The sequence below is a fragment of the Cebidichthys violaceus genome, unplaced genomic scaffold (genome assembly GCF_023349555.1).
Source record: "Cebidichthys violaceus isolate CVI_PGR_0920_01 unplaced genomic scaffold, fCebVio1.0.p SCAF_1, whole genome shotgun sequence".
Lineage (NCBI taxonomy): Eukaryota > Metazoa > Chordata > Actinopteri > Perciformes > Stichaeidae > Cebidichthys > Cebidichthys violaceus.
The window spans coordinates 18653499-18670675 of NW_027176262.1; the positions used below are offsets into that span (position 1 = coordinate 18653499).

The window sequence follows — 17177 nt, forward strand, 5'->3', positions numbered from 1 at the left end:
TAACTTCAGCAGCGGTGAAATTTAAGTACTGTTGAATAAAAATAAGCAAAATTAAGAAAACATTGGTGAATCCCAGAAATCAACGGGAACAAAAATAAGAGGAAAAGAGTTCTTACATCGTGTTTTTACACCGGTGTTACGGTTTAACTAGGGACCCTGTTAACTGGCGACCTTCAGCCGAATGCGTCAATGAGAAGGTTTGACACTGTAATGCAAAACTAATCAATGCGGCATTCACGAGGACAGCTACGTGTTATCTGCCTATTTACAACAGCTGCCGTAACTACGACAACAACAGACGCATTCGGCTGAAGGTCGCCAGTTAACAGGGTCCCTAGTTAAACCGTAACACCGGTCCCTGCATGCGGCACATCACGTCAGACTTTGACACTGGAGACCACAATTTGCATCATCTAGACTGATCAAAAAATAAGTAAATTTTTACAATATCGAAACTTACAATTCAGTCCAATACAAGCAGCGTTGATGGATGACAGTGAGGGGAGTTTAAACTTACCCTAAATTAAAAAAAAGCTGTGATTACATGGTAGATGTGATTTTTTTAAATGTATTTTGTTATCACTTAATTCAGCTTTAAAGTTAAATTATTTTAAGTTTGATTAGAGAATAATAGTTACAGAATTAAAATATCAACTAATTACTTTATTCAATTAAAATAAGATGTATAGTGTTTTCAAAAACTCGTTTCAGTGCTTTTTCCTAAAGAAAAAAGAGGTTCGTGTCTGGTGAGGCACTGACACTACATAAATCAGATTTACAAATATATCAACCCAATAGAGAAACTTAAATTACCATTCAATTGGCAGCTTGCACATTGACTACTGGTTGTTTTTCATATTTCATATCAGCATTCTTTACACACACATAGGTAAGGTACATATTTGATTACACCGGGACCTGCCCCACCGATCTGCCCCACCGGGAGCGTTGCAGAAGCGTAGCGCTCGCGGGCACCACCCGCGAACATCGTGAGATTCCGCGATAATCTGCGTAACAACCACGGATGTATAAAGAGAACAACAAACACATAAAAGGTTACTTTACCTGTCAGACGTTGAATTGCTGTTGATTTGGTCATATTTCCTTGTTTTTTGAGACATTTTTAAACTTGGATATAGAATCTTACATGTTTGTGGTCAAAGCAAAATATAAGAAGAAGAAAAGTGTAGAAGAAGAGTAACGACAGAACAAGCATGAACCCGACCCGTGGGCTCTCGCACGCCCTCTTCTTTGAGGCAGAGTAATGTTTGCCCCGCTGTGCTTTTTCACTGCGGTTTCTGTCAGATCAGCAACACTAAATATGTTCTACACATACGTGAAATACATTACCTATTCTATGTAAAGAAAGGACATATAATAAAAGTGTCTACAGATATTACAGTGATGACAAACAATGAGAAAGCAAAAGGCACGCGCTCAACCCAGTTAGTGAGGGATTCACAATCTGAGGTGAGGAACAGCTCGTCACTGCCTCACCTCACTGTCTCCTCTTTGTTTGAACAGGACATGCGCTAATTCAGAGATTTTGATTATAAAAATGATTGGAATCCTACAGAAATTACATTTATAGCACAGATCAGTAGAGAAATGTTAATATTTATTTTATTTTAGCATTATTTGTTTTTTACTTGTCATGATGACAGGTCACCGCCTCCCCTGACCGCACGTCCCTGCCCTGTAGAACCACTTTCACGTTAAATCTGCTGATTTTTACTAGAGGTTTGGTTAATAACAACACTGGTGGGCACCGCAGTGTTTAACCTCAGCTTTTTCTTCTGAATGAAACTTTCACAATACACATTGTTTATGGTGACCGCAGTTACTATCTTCGCTCTGCCAACTCCTGCCATCGACGAGCAATCAATCAGTCAGCCCACTTGACAATCAGCCAAACAATTTGCAGCTGGGCGAGTGCCCTCCGCTTCCCCTGCCAAGGTGTTGGGCATGCGCATTGTTGTTTTCCTGCAGACGGGACACTTGAGCGTGCCCGTCGAGCCAAGCTGCATTTGAAACACCATATTGAAACTATGAGGCTACATCCAGCAACTGAAATGTAGACTAATACAAACATGATAAATAACAGCAGCAGCCTATGAGTTTATGCCATGCATTAATGCAGAATCATATTCATTTGCGAAATTAAAATGATACTGACTGAAGTGAAACAAAACATGGTATATTGTGTGAGGATGGTCTTTGATCATACAAGTTCCACTTTCATTTAAAAACTGGAACTGATCTCATCAGTGAAATGCAGTTAAATTAACAGCAAACAAATTCAAAAGCAAAACAGGTGAGCTGTGGATGGCAGTGAGGTCAGTGAGTGGATGTGTGGGACGTAGCCTGTAGATCATCCTGACCAAATTTGACGTCGATTGCATAAAGTCTGTAGGACTCGCCAGAAAACGAGGAAAATAGACTAAAAATGCAGAAAAAGGGCAATTTACTGTATCGCCCCCTAGTGGTTGATTGAACATAGGGTATGTATCTGGATCATTTGGCTGAGTAAAATGGAGAACTACTTCATGTCTGTAACATTGACAAAGGTAAAACCCTCTGATCCAGTTTCACTGTGAGATTTAATCACAGTCACGTTGCTTTCTGTCAAACATTGTTTCTCTTTGACTTATGGGTTTCTTTCCTCCTGAATAAAAATATACTATGTAGAATAAATGATCAGTCTTAATCACTACTGTAACATTTACACGGTCCTGTTCAAATCAGCTCCTCACGATCACTGTTGAATCAAAGATCCACGTAGCTACATGAAAATAGGTGCTTAAACTTTCATGAGTTGGTTTATGTAATCTTTGGGTCTTCTTTGAAAGCTAAAATGTACATAAACTGTAGAAGTGAAGCAAAAACCTCAATGAAAGTTATTTTTTAATTGGATATGTTTATCATCACAAACAAAAAATACGTTACAAGTGAAACAAGTGGTTGGAGGAAGGAGGGCAGGGGCAGAGGGTGGAACGCTTAAAAAAAAAAAGAAAAAGAAAACACATTCAACACCGTCCCATATTACTCATCCATATTTGTGCAAAGCTCACAGCAGATCCGACAAAACGTTTCATACAATTTGTTAGGAGACAAACAAAAATTAGGTAGCATTTTGTTTTTAACGACGTCGTCCCTTTCCCCCGACTCTGACTGGCACCGAGGGCGGCAGACGGTCAGTCTCACAGCTTCTCGTCGACGGTGATCAGCGGAGTGTACAAGTACGCAGCGTCGTCGTCCTCTTCGTAGATGATGGTCACGGTCCCCCCGGCGTCCGACACCGCTGCGCTGGTCTGTATGTAAGCCTGGCAATGAGGGGACAACAAAGAGTGAACGCAAAGAGTCGCAGAGCACGTTTAACGGAGCGTCCCGATGAAATATTAGAAAACACCGACAGCTAAAAGAAACCTGAGAGCAGCGACGAGTTTTGAATTTTGGAGTGAATCTGGACTTGCGTGTGAGTACTTGTTCGCTCCTCACCCTCTCCAGCAGCTGCAGGCGCTCCTCGTTCAGCAGGTTGCTTTGCCTCAGCTGGCTCACCGTGTTCTCCAGGCCCAGCAGCTTCTCCAGGTGGCGGCGGTGGCGCTGCTGCAGCACTTTCACCTTCTTCTGCAGCTCGGCCACGATCGCCTCCAGCTGCTCCTTGCTCAGACTGCTCTTGTGGTAGCTGCGAGAGAGGGAGAGAAGGGTTGCAAAAGCGTTTATAATGACTTGCCAACTTCACTCCGAAATGTGAGGGTCGGTGCTCACCAGTGCTCCTCCAGCCGCTCCGCGCCGTCGTCCTCCTCCTCCGTGCCGTCGTCCCCCTCTCCGTCCTCCGTGTCCAGCTTTTCCACGGTGAGGACCAGGGACGTCGGGGAGGGCGGCGTGTGCTTGGACACTATGGGCAGAGTGGACGTGATGGGCTTGGAGCTCAGAGCGGACGACAGCACCGTGTCCGGGCACACGTTGAGCTGGGCGACGGCCTCACCGGGGAAAACGTTCGGGATGGTCTCGAAGTAGGCGATGACTTGAGTCTCGTGGGCCTCCTCCGCGGCGCTGCTCACGTCTTCACTCACCAGCCCGTGGCCCTGAGTGAAGATGGCAGCGGTGATTCCGTTCAGAAGCTCGTCCTGGCCCTCGCCGGCGGGGCACTCAGACATCAGGACCACCTCCCCGCTGTTACTCAGAGCATTAACCGTCTGGAGTAAAGTAAAAGGGAAACTCTGCCCTGTTTTGAATTCGTTCACCGACGCCAGGTCAGATTCCCCGGCATCACTCGCCTCCAGCCGGCCGGTTTCTCCTTGCTGCGTTGGGTCCACGGTGATCTCGTACAGGTGTACGGTGTGCGTCGCTTCGCTTTCCGTTTCCGCGGCGTCGACAGCCAGCGTCCCGTCACCTGACTCCGTTACGCTTTGGTCGCCGGTGGCGCGAAGCCGCTTCGGCGCCCTCTCACTGGGATCTGCCGCTTTCCGTTTCTAGAAAGGAGGAATGTGTGTTTAGCAAAAGGAACAGTACAGTGTTTACAGTTTAGCTGCAGTAGTGCTAAGATAATACTTTCTGACTGACATCAGACATCTTAGCAGCATTGGCCAAAAGTTCGTTATTCTTTGAATACCACAAATAATCAATTCAGTCAATACATTTGCAAATCTGCTTGTTTAAGTGCTAAATAACTGTTTTGTTTTTTTAATACATTTTCATTGATTTCAATCTTCTCACAGGGCTGGGCGATAATTGAATATGAAGATTTATTGTCTTTCAATGGAATCGTATCTTGAAGAAATCATAGCTCGAAATCTTGGGATACAAAATTATGTTGGCTAAATTGATAACAACAATCGTACGCTAACTCAGGTTTCAATTGATAAGAATTTTGCTTTTGAGAAATGAAATAAAATTATTATTTTAATCAGATTATTATGTATTAGTGGAAATGCTAATTAATTTCACTTGAAACTATCAAGGAGCGCCTCTGTGTCATTATCAAATCTTTTTAATAAACTTTATGTTCACTCTATCACCTTTGCTGCCTGCTCTGGTTAATTTCCAAATTTCCAGCCCAACACTTCCAATGGTACAAATGTTAAGGAACAAATACCAGCTTCCTGAAAATGATATCATATTCAGCCCAATAATGACCGTTTTACCTCGGCCTCCTGGAAGACTGTGGGCACAGCGTCGCTCTCGAGGTAGCGGATCCCCCATCGCACCTTGAAGCACGACGGCGCAAAATGCTCGTGGCAAATATACTGGTGCCGAGAGGGAGTCCAGCTGCCGCGCCGCATGTTGCTCAGCCACTGCTGCAGCCGGACCGGGTCCTGGAGAGGGAACCTGGAGCACAATGAAGACTACAAATGTGAGACACTGGACAACACCTGGGCTTCTTCAAGAGAAACGCTGTGAAAAGGTTTAGAACCAAAAAAACAGCAGCGATGAACGGGCCCTCGCACCTCCATATCAAATATTTCACCAGTCCTGATGTGCATGACAACTTTGAGTTTTAACATGATAAAGCACCCAAAAAGCCAATTCATTTGGCAGAAGAAGAAGAAGAAGAAGAAGAAGAAGAAGAAGAAGAAACGCTACAGTTTTAATAGGGCCTTCGCTGGCCCAAAACTGACTGATCGTGTTCCAAAGTCTCAAACCGACTTCCCCAAGCTGAAAACCAGACACTGTGGACTTGGCACGTTTTGGTTTGTGCCACTCTGTATAATGCGTAATGCAACCCAACACCTGCAGTATATGAAGCCGTACTTAGTGGTGGCGCTGTACGTAATTACATTAATATTGAAGATAAAATTATGTGTGAGGTAGACAGAATAATAGAGACAACTTTTGAAATGACACTGTCAAATAAGTCAAAGCTTGTTACTTTGTAAAGTTGATGCTCTCCTGGTCACTGTTTTCAAGTATTGTCTTTGAGTACAAGTTTGACATGTACTGTACATGAGTATTTCCATTTCATGCAACTTTATACATATACTCTACATTTATTTGACCGTTGTCAAATAAACACACAATGTGATTATGTGATATCGTGGAGTACTTTCCTACACATAGGTACACAACGAATCTAAAATAGGCTCCACATGGAGGAACAACATGAACAGACATGTAATCTAAATGATGAGTACTTTCACTTTTTATATATTTAGTACATTTTTTACTGATAATACTTCTGTACTTTTACTGAAGTAACTTTTCCTTCTAATGGAGTATTTTCAGACGTGGGTGTTTCTACTTCTACTAAAGTTAAGGATCTGAGTACGTCTTCCGCCATGCATACTGTCTGTGAATCATCAGCTCCAGGATTAACTGAGACACTACAGACGCACACATTGGGTTTTCATGCACTGGTTCATTTTAAGGTTTGGGCCTTCTTTCACGTGGACAGGGTTAGTGGAAAAGAAACATATAAAATACACATTTAGGTGTTTATTTCACTAGTTTGTGTATTTGCGTCCATAGATAAAAAAAAAAAAAGATACATTCTAATTACTAAATATAACCAAAGAGCGCGTGTCCAGAACTAATACGTAAAATATATCTTATGGGGAATTAGCCTGTTAATAAAACTTAAAACACGATTCAATCAGTATTCAAAAGGTCAAAAGACTTTAACTTAAGAGCTTATTAAAAAAAATGTACTCAATACCTACAGTGATTAATTCATGAATTAAAATACGTGGTAAGAAAAGAATGTACGTGGTGAACGCCTGACTTATCGGGTAGGAACACGTCCCTTAAAGTCAGAGACGACGCCTCTACCAGCACTACAGCTAATATGGACTAACAGCTAGAAGACACGTTTAAGACGCTTACTTGTAGAAGCTCTTCCTGTCGCTGCCGTTTCCGGAGTCATTCTTACAGTTTGGGGCAGAACAATATTTTGGCATCGCGGGTCGCTGGTGTTGTTCGAGGCTGACTGTCTTCGTGTCCAACCGCGTTCACAACAAGGTGAAACTCGTGCTGTGTGTTGTCAACTCGTGGCGCATAGTTGACGACTGGCGATCAGCTGTTGAGAGTCGTGACGTCAAATAAATGAGACGTAAAATAAATGAGACTTTCGCTCTAAAAATAAAGAGTTCGTAAATATATAAACAACCGTTCTTCAGACCGGGTAGCCTCTCCTCAGACGACGGGAACAAAAACGTGAGCTGCCGTGGCAGAGTCGCTCTTACCTGGCTTATCTAGTTCGAAGTGTCGGTTAGCATCATAGCTGGGCTAACGTTAGTGTTTAGCAGCAAGTAGCCAATCAGAGGCAGAGTAGGGGCGGGCCTTTCCGCAGGCTTTCTGGGAAGAAGGTCCCGCATATGCGCAGAACAGATCGGACAGTCGGAAGGGATCGGGCACTGACTCCACTTTTTATGAACGCTCCAGTAAAATGCGGTGTTGGTACTCCGAATCTTTTACTTTAGTGAAACTAGCAAACAACTACAGTGTGGAAAAACTCTGTTATAAGTAAAAGTCCTACATTCAAAACGTTACTTAAGTAAAAGTACAAAAGTATTAGCATTAAAATACTTTGTACCAAATGATACAGAATAGCCGATTTTAGAATAATGCAATTATATTATTAAATCATAGTTATCGATGCACAAATGTGTACGTTTCTTTTCGAAACTGCTGGGTAGCTTGTGAATTTCACCAGTGGATCAATAAAGTCAGATGTTTATCCATAATAATACATACAAAATGATCTATTATTTTGTATGCGTTATTAACCTAAATCTGCCATGTAACTTAAGTTATCAAATAAATGTAGTGGAGTAAAAAGTACAATACAGTTCCCTCTAAGATGTAGTGAAGTAGATGTATGAAGTAGCAATTGTACAGTGCTCGAGTAAATATACTGTATACTTGCAGTAGAAAGTAAGTATGACATGTCATTTTTAAAAAGCATCTTCATAGCTATGAATCCCACTGATTTTCTTGTGAAGACCCACCCTGCGTAGCATTCAAGTGCAAGGATTGGCCTACAGTCCATGCTGGCTGAGGTAGCAGTAATGTGATTTGTTCAGGTCCTACGTCCTGACCAATGGTCTATCCTGACCCCGTCTACTCGAGGGTCATGCCTAACCTTCATCATTCGTCTCTGCCTCAACCTACGCATGGACAGGTCTGTCCAAGCAGCTGCAGTGGGATTCTATTCGTCCACGCCCACAAAGAACAGTTAGAAAAACAGACAATATTAACAGACATAAATAAAGATACCAGCGTGTTTCAAAAATCACTGGACTAGGTTTTTTTATTCAATATTTTTTCTCCAAACATTACACGGAATCTTTAAATGATACAGTATATATACATACACGTCAGTGTACTTCATTATCTAAAAAGTTGAGGGCCATTGGACAATGCAGCTGTGCGCTTCGAGACAGGATTGCAGTTTGGACGTTTGTGTACGGAAGGAATCCACGCGTGGGTCACCAGTAATTGTGTGTGTGTGTGTGTGTGTGTGTGTGTGTGTGTGTGTGTGTGTGTGTGTGTGTGTGTGTGTGTGTGTGTGTGTGTGTCAGGGAGACTCGAGTGCCATCGGTGTTTGCCTTACGCCAAAGCTAGTTCGGAGAGAAGACTGTGCGGGAGCTGCCGGGTGAGTGGCACGATGACGGTCGAGGATGACAAACATGGAGAGCAGCGGTATCTTCCTCAACAGGAAGCAGTGCAAATTAAATGTTACCAGCTACATGACTGAACCAACTACATACACCACTAATGGCAAACAGCACCTTTAAGAGTGTCCCCCCCGACACAATCTATTGGGGGGGTTTCGGGACTGGGATCATACGTTTTTGTATTCCTGTAAAAGAAAAAAAATAAACGGACATACTGTAGGATAGTTTGAGAAACACTGATAGACATGCTGCTCTTCACCCAGTTTACAACGCTCCAAGCTGTGTACACGGGCCAACAGTACAATACTAGCTTTCAGAGTCACAAGACGCTCCTTGCAAAAACTGAACAATCATTTTCATTACGGATCTTTGGTACATATCAGCTATTTGATCCCATCTGCTGAGTATATCAAATATTCTAAAAACCAAGCAGCTCCAAGGAGACTCATCTGAAAGGTTGGTTTCTATACCCGGTGATGGAACACATGATCAGGCAAACGGACAACGGGAATGGAGTTTTTTTGTTTTTTTTCCAGTTTTAACCGATAACATGAAAGAATGTACCCAGTTCTGGACTGGGTGGAAGTGATCTCTTCCCATCTGAACTACACCACGTGTTTCCTGTACACAACTAGTGGAAGTTTGGTCGGGGAGAGGGATCCCTTAGGCTAAGCATGAGCATGTCCGAGCACTGTAGGGTGTGAGGTGGCTGGGATGGTTCAGGTCAGACGGGAGGGTCGTCGGTGTCACAGACCTCTACATCATCCCCATCTGCATTAGCGTGTTGGCATACGCCATGGGCTTGACATTCGGATGAGGCTGTGAAGGAGAGGCAGACGTTACACCAGGACCAAATTAAATCTGTAATATGCTTTTGCAAACTACACGTTAATCATGCGTTTTTAACAGTTATTTTAGTAGTTTTTGTCTTTAAACCGGTAAAGTTATCATGATGTATTCAAATGTAATCTTGCAAAATGTAGTTTTTGGTGAGAAACTTGAATAAATAGTTGTTTGAAGGAGATGTTTTCACAGCTATATAAAATATATATATTAGAGATGGAATTATGATCCGTTTAGCTTCCTAACAAGCTTATGAAGTTTATAATACATAACTAAAACTACTATGGCCAAGAATTTTTTTAATCTAAAAAATTAATACAATAATATATTTCCATATCATTTGAACTGTGTTTTCATGCAAAAATTCTGAGTTCTGCTGATACTGCCTGTATCAGCAGAACTCATAATTTTCCAGATGTTTTTATGTTTGGTAGTATCGTTTCTGTACCTGGATACATGGGGTATCGTATCAAAGTCATAATTGCGGTATTGTGACAACACTCAATTAGAGTAGAGGATACTGACCACAGCAGTGAACTGGTGAAATTCTGGCTTAAGGTCTGATCCCCTGAGGTGGATATAAGCTCCTTTGTTTCCCATCTGATCACTGGAGGAAGACAAGAACACAACATGCAGCATTTAAGGTAAACAGCGTAGGTAACAGCCGACTCAACACTCTTAAAGTTCGCCGGCATCATGACGTACCAGTAGTTGGGTGCTGAGAACACGGTGATGCACTTCCCTGAGTGAGTGACCTCGTAGCCCTCAGCTTTGACCTCGTGACTACGCACAACGAAATCCAGCTTGTTCTGCTCCAGGAAGCGCTCCGTCACATCTGGGCCAAACTGACAACTCACTCCTCGCTTGCTGACTGACCGGCCGTTCTGCATGACAGAGAGAGAGAGAGAGAAATTAATTCTTAATGCAGTTAGAAGTGGACTGAATGTTGCTCTAACACAAACCACTGGATCCATAATGAGCCATTAGGTGGGTGGGAACTGACCTGAGGCTGTGGATCCGACCAGAGGAGGTCACACATAGGACCTGTGAAAGAGTGGAGGAAAGTGTTCTGGTCATTCTTTCTAGAGATGCTTTCTTGGAGACAGATGGTGCATTTGGAGTCGGAGCCTACCTGAGTCTGGAGGCTGTCTGTTCCTTTCAATCTTCCTGAGGTCGTCCAATGTGACACCGTCTTCACTGAACAGTCCACCGTGCATAACCTGAGATGGAGAATCTTATTAAGGCCGGGCCACACCGTCTACTGAGCAACACGTGTGCATCGACTATGCTCTCGCTTTTCATTTTGCCGCATTTTGGGTAAATTATGGTTGTTTTTCCACACACAACTAAGCGCACACACACTATCGTCAGCAACAGTCACTATATTCTTAGATCAAATAATGAATTGCAAGTTGCATTGCCTGCTAAAGGAAACAAGCAATCAAACACACCGACTGTAAACGTGAATATGATGCATCTCTCCGGGATAAACAGGCGGGCAAAGAGGAGTCTTGTTAAGCCTAGGTTAAACTCCCAGCAGACGTGCACACAGACTAGTAGTTCTGTTTACACTGCCCACTTGGGAGGACACGTTCCACACATGCTCAGCAGATCGCTACACTAACATTTAGAAGTCAGTTTTGCTGGTCTGGTATACAATACAATGTTCAATATAAGCTGTATCAGTGCAGTGTGTGTACAGTTTGCTCACTTAAGGTGGGCTGACATTTAAGGTGGACCTGCTATTCTCATTTTAATGCCAAGCTGCTTCTCTTGACTTTTGGTGGAGGAGCTGCTGAGTCAAGTGCGACACCTAGTGGTGAAATATGGTACGGTCGGGTCTTGTGGCTTAACGTCAAACCAGTTTGAATAATTTGACTTTGCTCCGTCTCTACTGCCAGAAGCATAGTGGCCACACCTACAATTACAAACAAGTAAATTGGCAGATAAAAATAACACTGGCTCCACCAGCTACAGAATAATGTACCAAACAGAAAATGGACCCGGTGAACACTGCTTACCAGTACTTTGCTGTTCATACACTGTGCAAGAGGCAGCCACTGGAAGACCTCACTGAACAGCTGGAACATCTGGGCTGTGTACTTGGCTTTCACCTCCCCTTCAAATCCATACATCTGGTTCATGTTGTCTGTCTCATGGTTACCTGCATGTAGAAAATGATGATTAAACAATTTTATAACATAATATAAAACCAACCAAATGTATTGTGATAACAAAAAAAGGCTAATAAATGAATTCCATTGTTGTGCTTTGAACTTTATGACAGCAGACATGTATAGAGTGTGACATATAATATGACATGTTAGACAGCACACATCTGCAAACACACATGCATCCACAGACTCATGCACAGCACAGTGTCGGCGCTCTCACCCCTGAGCAAGAAGAAGTTGTCGGGGTAGAGCAGCTTGAAGCCAAAGAGGGTAAGAATGACCTCAAGAGAGAAAGAGCCGCGATCGACGAAGTCGCCATTGAACAGCTGAATTCTGGGGTTAAGCATTGTGACGCACAAGTTTTGAGGCTTTTAGCCGTTGTTTTTAGGCCTTCACACACCAGGAACGTAACAAATAAGCGAAACCAAAAGCTAAATGTTCAGAAGGTGTGAATCTGGTCTGGCTGTCTTTGTCAATGTTGACAGGAGTAACAAAGTTTGAGCCTTCGATTTGTTGTTTCATAAATAGAAGCGCAACTCAACCCATTCTGCACAACGTGATTGGTTGATGTCTTTCTTTGTGGTGTGAAAGCTAAAATAAAAAATCAACCTTGTTTCCAAAAACATTGCTTTTTTTGCCATGTTATAATCAGATTATGTGTGAAAGTATTTGTGACAAAAACAATAGTTAAAAAAAATCTATTTAAGTGCAAATTATTCGCACAAAAAAAGAGAAAAAAAGACCCCCGGTGTGTAAAGGCCTTAAGACACAGAATGGTACAAATGAGGAGAATGATGCATGAACAGTGTAAAAGCTGTTGTAAAGGATACATAGGGGTTGGTCTCTGATGGTAAGCCGTTCAACTGGAAGATGTTGAGGAGATCGTAGTACTGTCCATGTGTGTCACCACAAATTGTTAATTTTTCTGTCTGTGAGAAATAGAAACAGAACACTTCAAATAGAATCCCCAGAAGGTAACTGTATAAAACAACCATGAACAATAACATTGTGTTGTATTTACCTCTGCAGTCCTACTATGAGCTGATCAAGATAAACCTACTGTTGCACTCTCAGTGGACATAAACTAACAGCAACCTTTAGTCACTTCACCAGTGAATACCTGCAAAGTGCTCACCTCTTTTAATGTGATCTCAACAAGACTCGGTAGTTTCGATAGAACGTCTTTAACTTGCACCAAAATCTGAAAGAGTTAAAAAAAAAAGAAAAAAAAGTTCAATGACAGGTACATTTAAGTTTCCTTCAGTCGGTGCGGTTCATAGAAACAAACATGTTAACCTGATAAGCACACTTTCTGTGCAGCTTCTTCTGGTCTTTGAACCAATCCATCATCTCCCTCATGAACTTCAGCGTCACCTTCCCGTCCTCCAGCTGGGGGCCGTCGTAGTCATCCTCAATCGCTGCAACACAAGACCAAATAAAGAATAACATGTTCAGACCGCTGCATTTAGTTATCATTAGTCTTACATCACATCACGATTAGAGATGTATGTATTTTTACACATTTATTCACTAACACGGGAGACTTACTCATGCTTTCGATGTCCAGGGAGTCAACAACAGATTTCTTAATCTCATCGCTGGCGATGGCTCTCTCGAACGCCTTCTGTTTCACAATCTTGTTACATTCCTGATACTTCATCCTCGCGTCCTTGTCATTTGGTCGAACCCTCACTACCTATGGTCAGAACAAATAAATCAACCACGCTGGTTATTCATCGACCGGCATCAAGGAAGCCGTCGGGAAATTGACTAAAAAGACCAGGAAGTAAACGGTTATTAAAAGTATGTTACGGTTTCAACTCTGCAGTTTATACTGGATGAAAAATATTTTAACTATTCAGACTGAGAATGTTCTTCCCAATACATCTATAAATAAACATAAATCTAGATGATTAGGATTAACTCTCATTTTCTGTTGCGATGGCGCTTGGTCCAGTTTGCTGTCAGAGGTCTTTGTTACCAAAGCCACAGAATATTTATATTGCTTACAGCACCAATAACAATAGACACCAAATTAGCTGTGATGCGAGTGCCTTCAAACTGGATCTAATTGGCTTAATGTCTGGATTAAAGGATAATCCTGATTCCAGGCTGTTAAAACAACATGAGCAGCCTCACTCGTGGTGGTGGGTCAACAGGTGGAGCTGCAGAGCTCTTTCTTTTGAGAAAATCACGGGAAAAAAAACATTTCATTTCTCGTACATTCTAGGTTCAGAGTTGAAAAGTGGGCAGCTACTAACAGTCAAAGACGCCATGTTTCTCACCGTCTCGTAATCCTTGAGCGCTGCCTTGAACTTGCCCAGGGCCATGTTGGAGGTGGCGCGGCGGTAGTACCCCTTGATGTAGTTCTTGTCTATCTCCAAGGCCCTCGTGGCATCAGCCAGGGCGTACCCGTAGCACTCTGTGCGCAGGTACGCCAGGCTTCGGTTGCTGTAGTAGATGGCATTGGTGGGGTTGACCTCCAAGGCCTCCGAGTAGTACTTGATTGCATTTTCGTAGTCTTTATCTGAAGAGAAAAATGTCACATCGTCACTAAAAAACACTGGCCGGGTGGTTCTACGAAGTGCCATTAAAAATGCGGTTCATGTTTATTGTTGTTTTTTTTCCACTAGAAGTGATGGCAGACTTTGAAAATAATGAATATAATAATTATATAAATATATATATAATATTGGGGAATTTATTCAATTAGTTTGATTAATTCAACATTTAATACACCGTATGGGTGGTTGATAACGTGCCTGAGAACAGTTATAAGTAATGCAGACTTGTTCATCTCACTTAATTCAGGAACATTTTAACTACAATAATCAAAATCCCAGATCACATGACTTTCATATGCTATAATGACACGGAGTGTTTCAGACATTTCTTGAATTAAGACTGATGGTGTATTGAGTTAATATCTAATACTAAAATGCATTTATCTCAGTGAAATTCTGATGTTTGACATTCATTTGCAATGCTTGTTTCAACCCATTTGGGAGGACTTGATCACAATCATTGATAGGTTTTCAAAGCACATTTAACAACAATAGCCCATAAGTTATACGGAGTAAAGATCAATCCCTGTCCTGTTTATTTTATGCAGCAGGTCTATCTCAGACAAAACATCAGCCCTGCACATCGTACAACAGACAACCTTTCCATTACATCTGCTCAAACTCATCATGATCTCTCAGCGCTTTAGACATCCCAAACTTAAACCTCCATGAATCATGTCACGGACTACCATCTATATCATCTACAACGTAACACTAGCAACTAGGCCGATAGTGTTCTGCATTAGAACAGGCAGCAGCGCGGCCTTTTAAAAGACACCTCAACTATGGGAAGAAAACAAAAGGAAGAGAACTTTACATTCGTTATTGATGCTTTTCTTTGTCAAACTGAAAGCGGTGGAAAGTACTTAGTGTTTCTACTAAAGTACTGTACTCTGCAAGTATTTTAAAGGCAAATAATATACGTTTCACAGCACTATATTTGTTTTAAAGATGAAGTCCCTAGTTCAGATAAATAATACAAAATATAAATGAACTAATAAATTATGGTTTGTTATTATAGGCTGGGATAAGATTAGCCTTTATTGATCCATAGAGGTGCAATCGGGGTGTTACAGGAACAAGGACAGAAATAAGTACAGATAGAGAAAAGTAAAAACTTAAATAAATTAGTATATAAAATATAAAAAAATAGGAATAATACAAATAAAAACAATAAAAGAGCAATTACACTCAAGAAAGGCTGGTATATAAAGTAATTACAATTAGCAGCGGATTGCAGCGCCGCTGAAATGGACAGTTCTTCATAACAAGCACTTTTACTTTTGGTCCTCTGAGTAAAATGTTAATTTGATGCTAATACTTGTGTGCCAATACTAAACGAAATGGACACATCTAAATCAAACAGTTACTGTATTGTTGTGAAACCGAGGCTCTGCTGCTGCTGCTCACACGCGCGCCCGCTGGCTAATAGAATATTCTGGGAGTTATTTCTGAATCTCACTTTAAACTAACGATCCATGATAACCTGACGACACGACTGAACACAAACAGCGAGTGTACACAACATGCGGTTGAAACTCCATATAAAGTATAATAATATAGATATAAACAAGCTCGGTGTGCACTATAGACGACACGCGTGGCGGCATGTGTTAACGTCGATGCTGTAGCTGCTGGTGTTGTAGCTAGCTAGCGTTAGCTTAACCAGCTAATTTCAATTCAGTGCATCGTAATCCAATGAATGGAGTTTACAGTTAGCATGCTTTGAGAGCAATGTTAGCCTAGCTTACCATTAGCGACCGGCTACGGTTTGGAGCGTGATGCTACATAATTATGTCGCCACTACAGCTAACAGTCACATCTTTGTCAGTTATAAACTGCGGATAAAAGACATTGGCTTGACAGGTCTGTCACATTACCTTTAAAATACTTATTCGCCTTCTCCTTCAGCAGCTCTGCATCATTACCTCCCTCCGCCATCTTTTCCTCACTGCCGTTTTCCGATTCGTGCGCCATTTACTGCACTGTCGCAAAGGTCGCAAAGTATTTTCTCTTGCTCGTAGTACTCTAAGAAATTGAAACCTGAATTGAAACCTTAACTGCTGCATACATAATATGTCTAAATATACAGAAAACCGTTAAAAAATCTGTCGTAATTCAATCGTATTCAAACTAAATTATTAATGTTAGTAAATTATTAAAATGTTTATTACTCACTTGAAAATCAGATTAAATTGGATTATATTCAATTAGCACAGGTATCAAGACAAATAAATGCAGTTTAGCATTCAACCAGATGTGCAAAAAACAGTAAAGTGCAGGGTAATGCAAATAATAATAAAATATAGAATAAATATGATGTAGAATAAACATTAAAGGGTATAAATATACTATGCATGAGCTGTATGAACAGTATTAACAGTGTAGGAATACGCCAAGATACATACTTAATTGACAGTAGGCAGTGCATGTATAATATTATTATTTTTAATTTCTTTTTTGCCTGAGAAGGCATACACATATATTTTAATAATTTCCTTCAATGCTGGTTTAAATAAATAGCGTGTGTATGGGTGATTAGGTATGAGACTGAGATATATTGACAATGACGTTTCAAAGCTAAATGTATGAAGTACTATTGAAGTTCCTTTTAGTTTATTAACCAGCAGGGGTCAGTATAGACCTTCACTGAAATGCCCATGCAATTAAAAAGCATAACCGGTTGAGTATGTTGGCAACTGTCGGACTGCTGATGTGAAGTTAACCAGAAAAATATTGAGATGATGAGTAATGTGTTACAACCGAATCATTAGATAAAGATTAGTTAAGTGAATCATGTGGGAGTCAATTTCCCCCGGCTTGTCTGGAATTACTTATATTTCGAGATGCGCTGTTCTCAAGTCTCTGCCCCTCTCTGACTGAACTGCAATAATATTCCAATTAATTAAAATCTACAGTCCTGTGTAACACACACACACACACACACACACACACACACACACACACACACACACACACAC

At 41.5% G+C, this 17177-nt stretch overlaps 2 protein-coding genes across 2 annotated transcripts; both read right to left on the reverse strand.

Annotated features, from left to right (window-relative positions):
* Positions 1–2891: 2891 nt before the first annotated feature.
* On the reverse strand, positions 2892–7169 carry LOC137882364 (THAP domain-containing protein 5-like). Its single transcript, XM_068724683.1, has 5 exons — positions 6823–7169; positions 5148–5331; positions 3769–4475; positions 3499–3685; positions 2892–3323 (listed from the first exon to the last, which is right to left on the reverse strand). Exons 1-5 carry the CDS (start codon positions 6894–6896, stop codon positions 3201–3203), a joined length of 1275 nt encoding a protein of 424 aa, XP_068580784.1. The 5' UTR covers positions 6897–7169; the 3' UTR covers positions 2892–3200.
* Positions 7170–8230: 1061 nt separating this feature from the next.
* ppp5c (protein phosphatase 5, catalytic subunit) lies at positions 8231–16173 on the reverse strand. The gene is made up of 13 exons (XM_068713394.1): positions 16077–16173; positions 13918–14159; positions 13181–13328; positions 12929–13050; positions 12768–12833; positions 12463–12561; positions 11853–11958; positions 11480–11622; positions 10591–10678; positions 10462–10502; positions 10164–10342; positions 9984–10065; positions 8231–9434 (listed from the first exon to the last, which is right to left on the reverse strand). The coding sequence occupies exons 1-13, from the start codon at positions 16171–16173 to the stop codon at positions 9372–9374; spliced, it is 1476 nt and encodes a 491-aa protein (XP_068569495.1). The 3' UTR covers positions 8231–9371.
* Positions 16174–17177: the final 1004 nt, after the last annotated feature.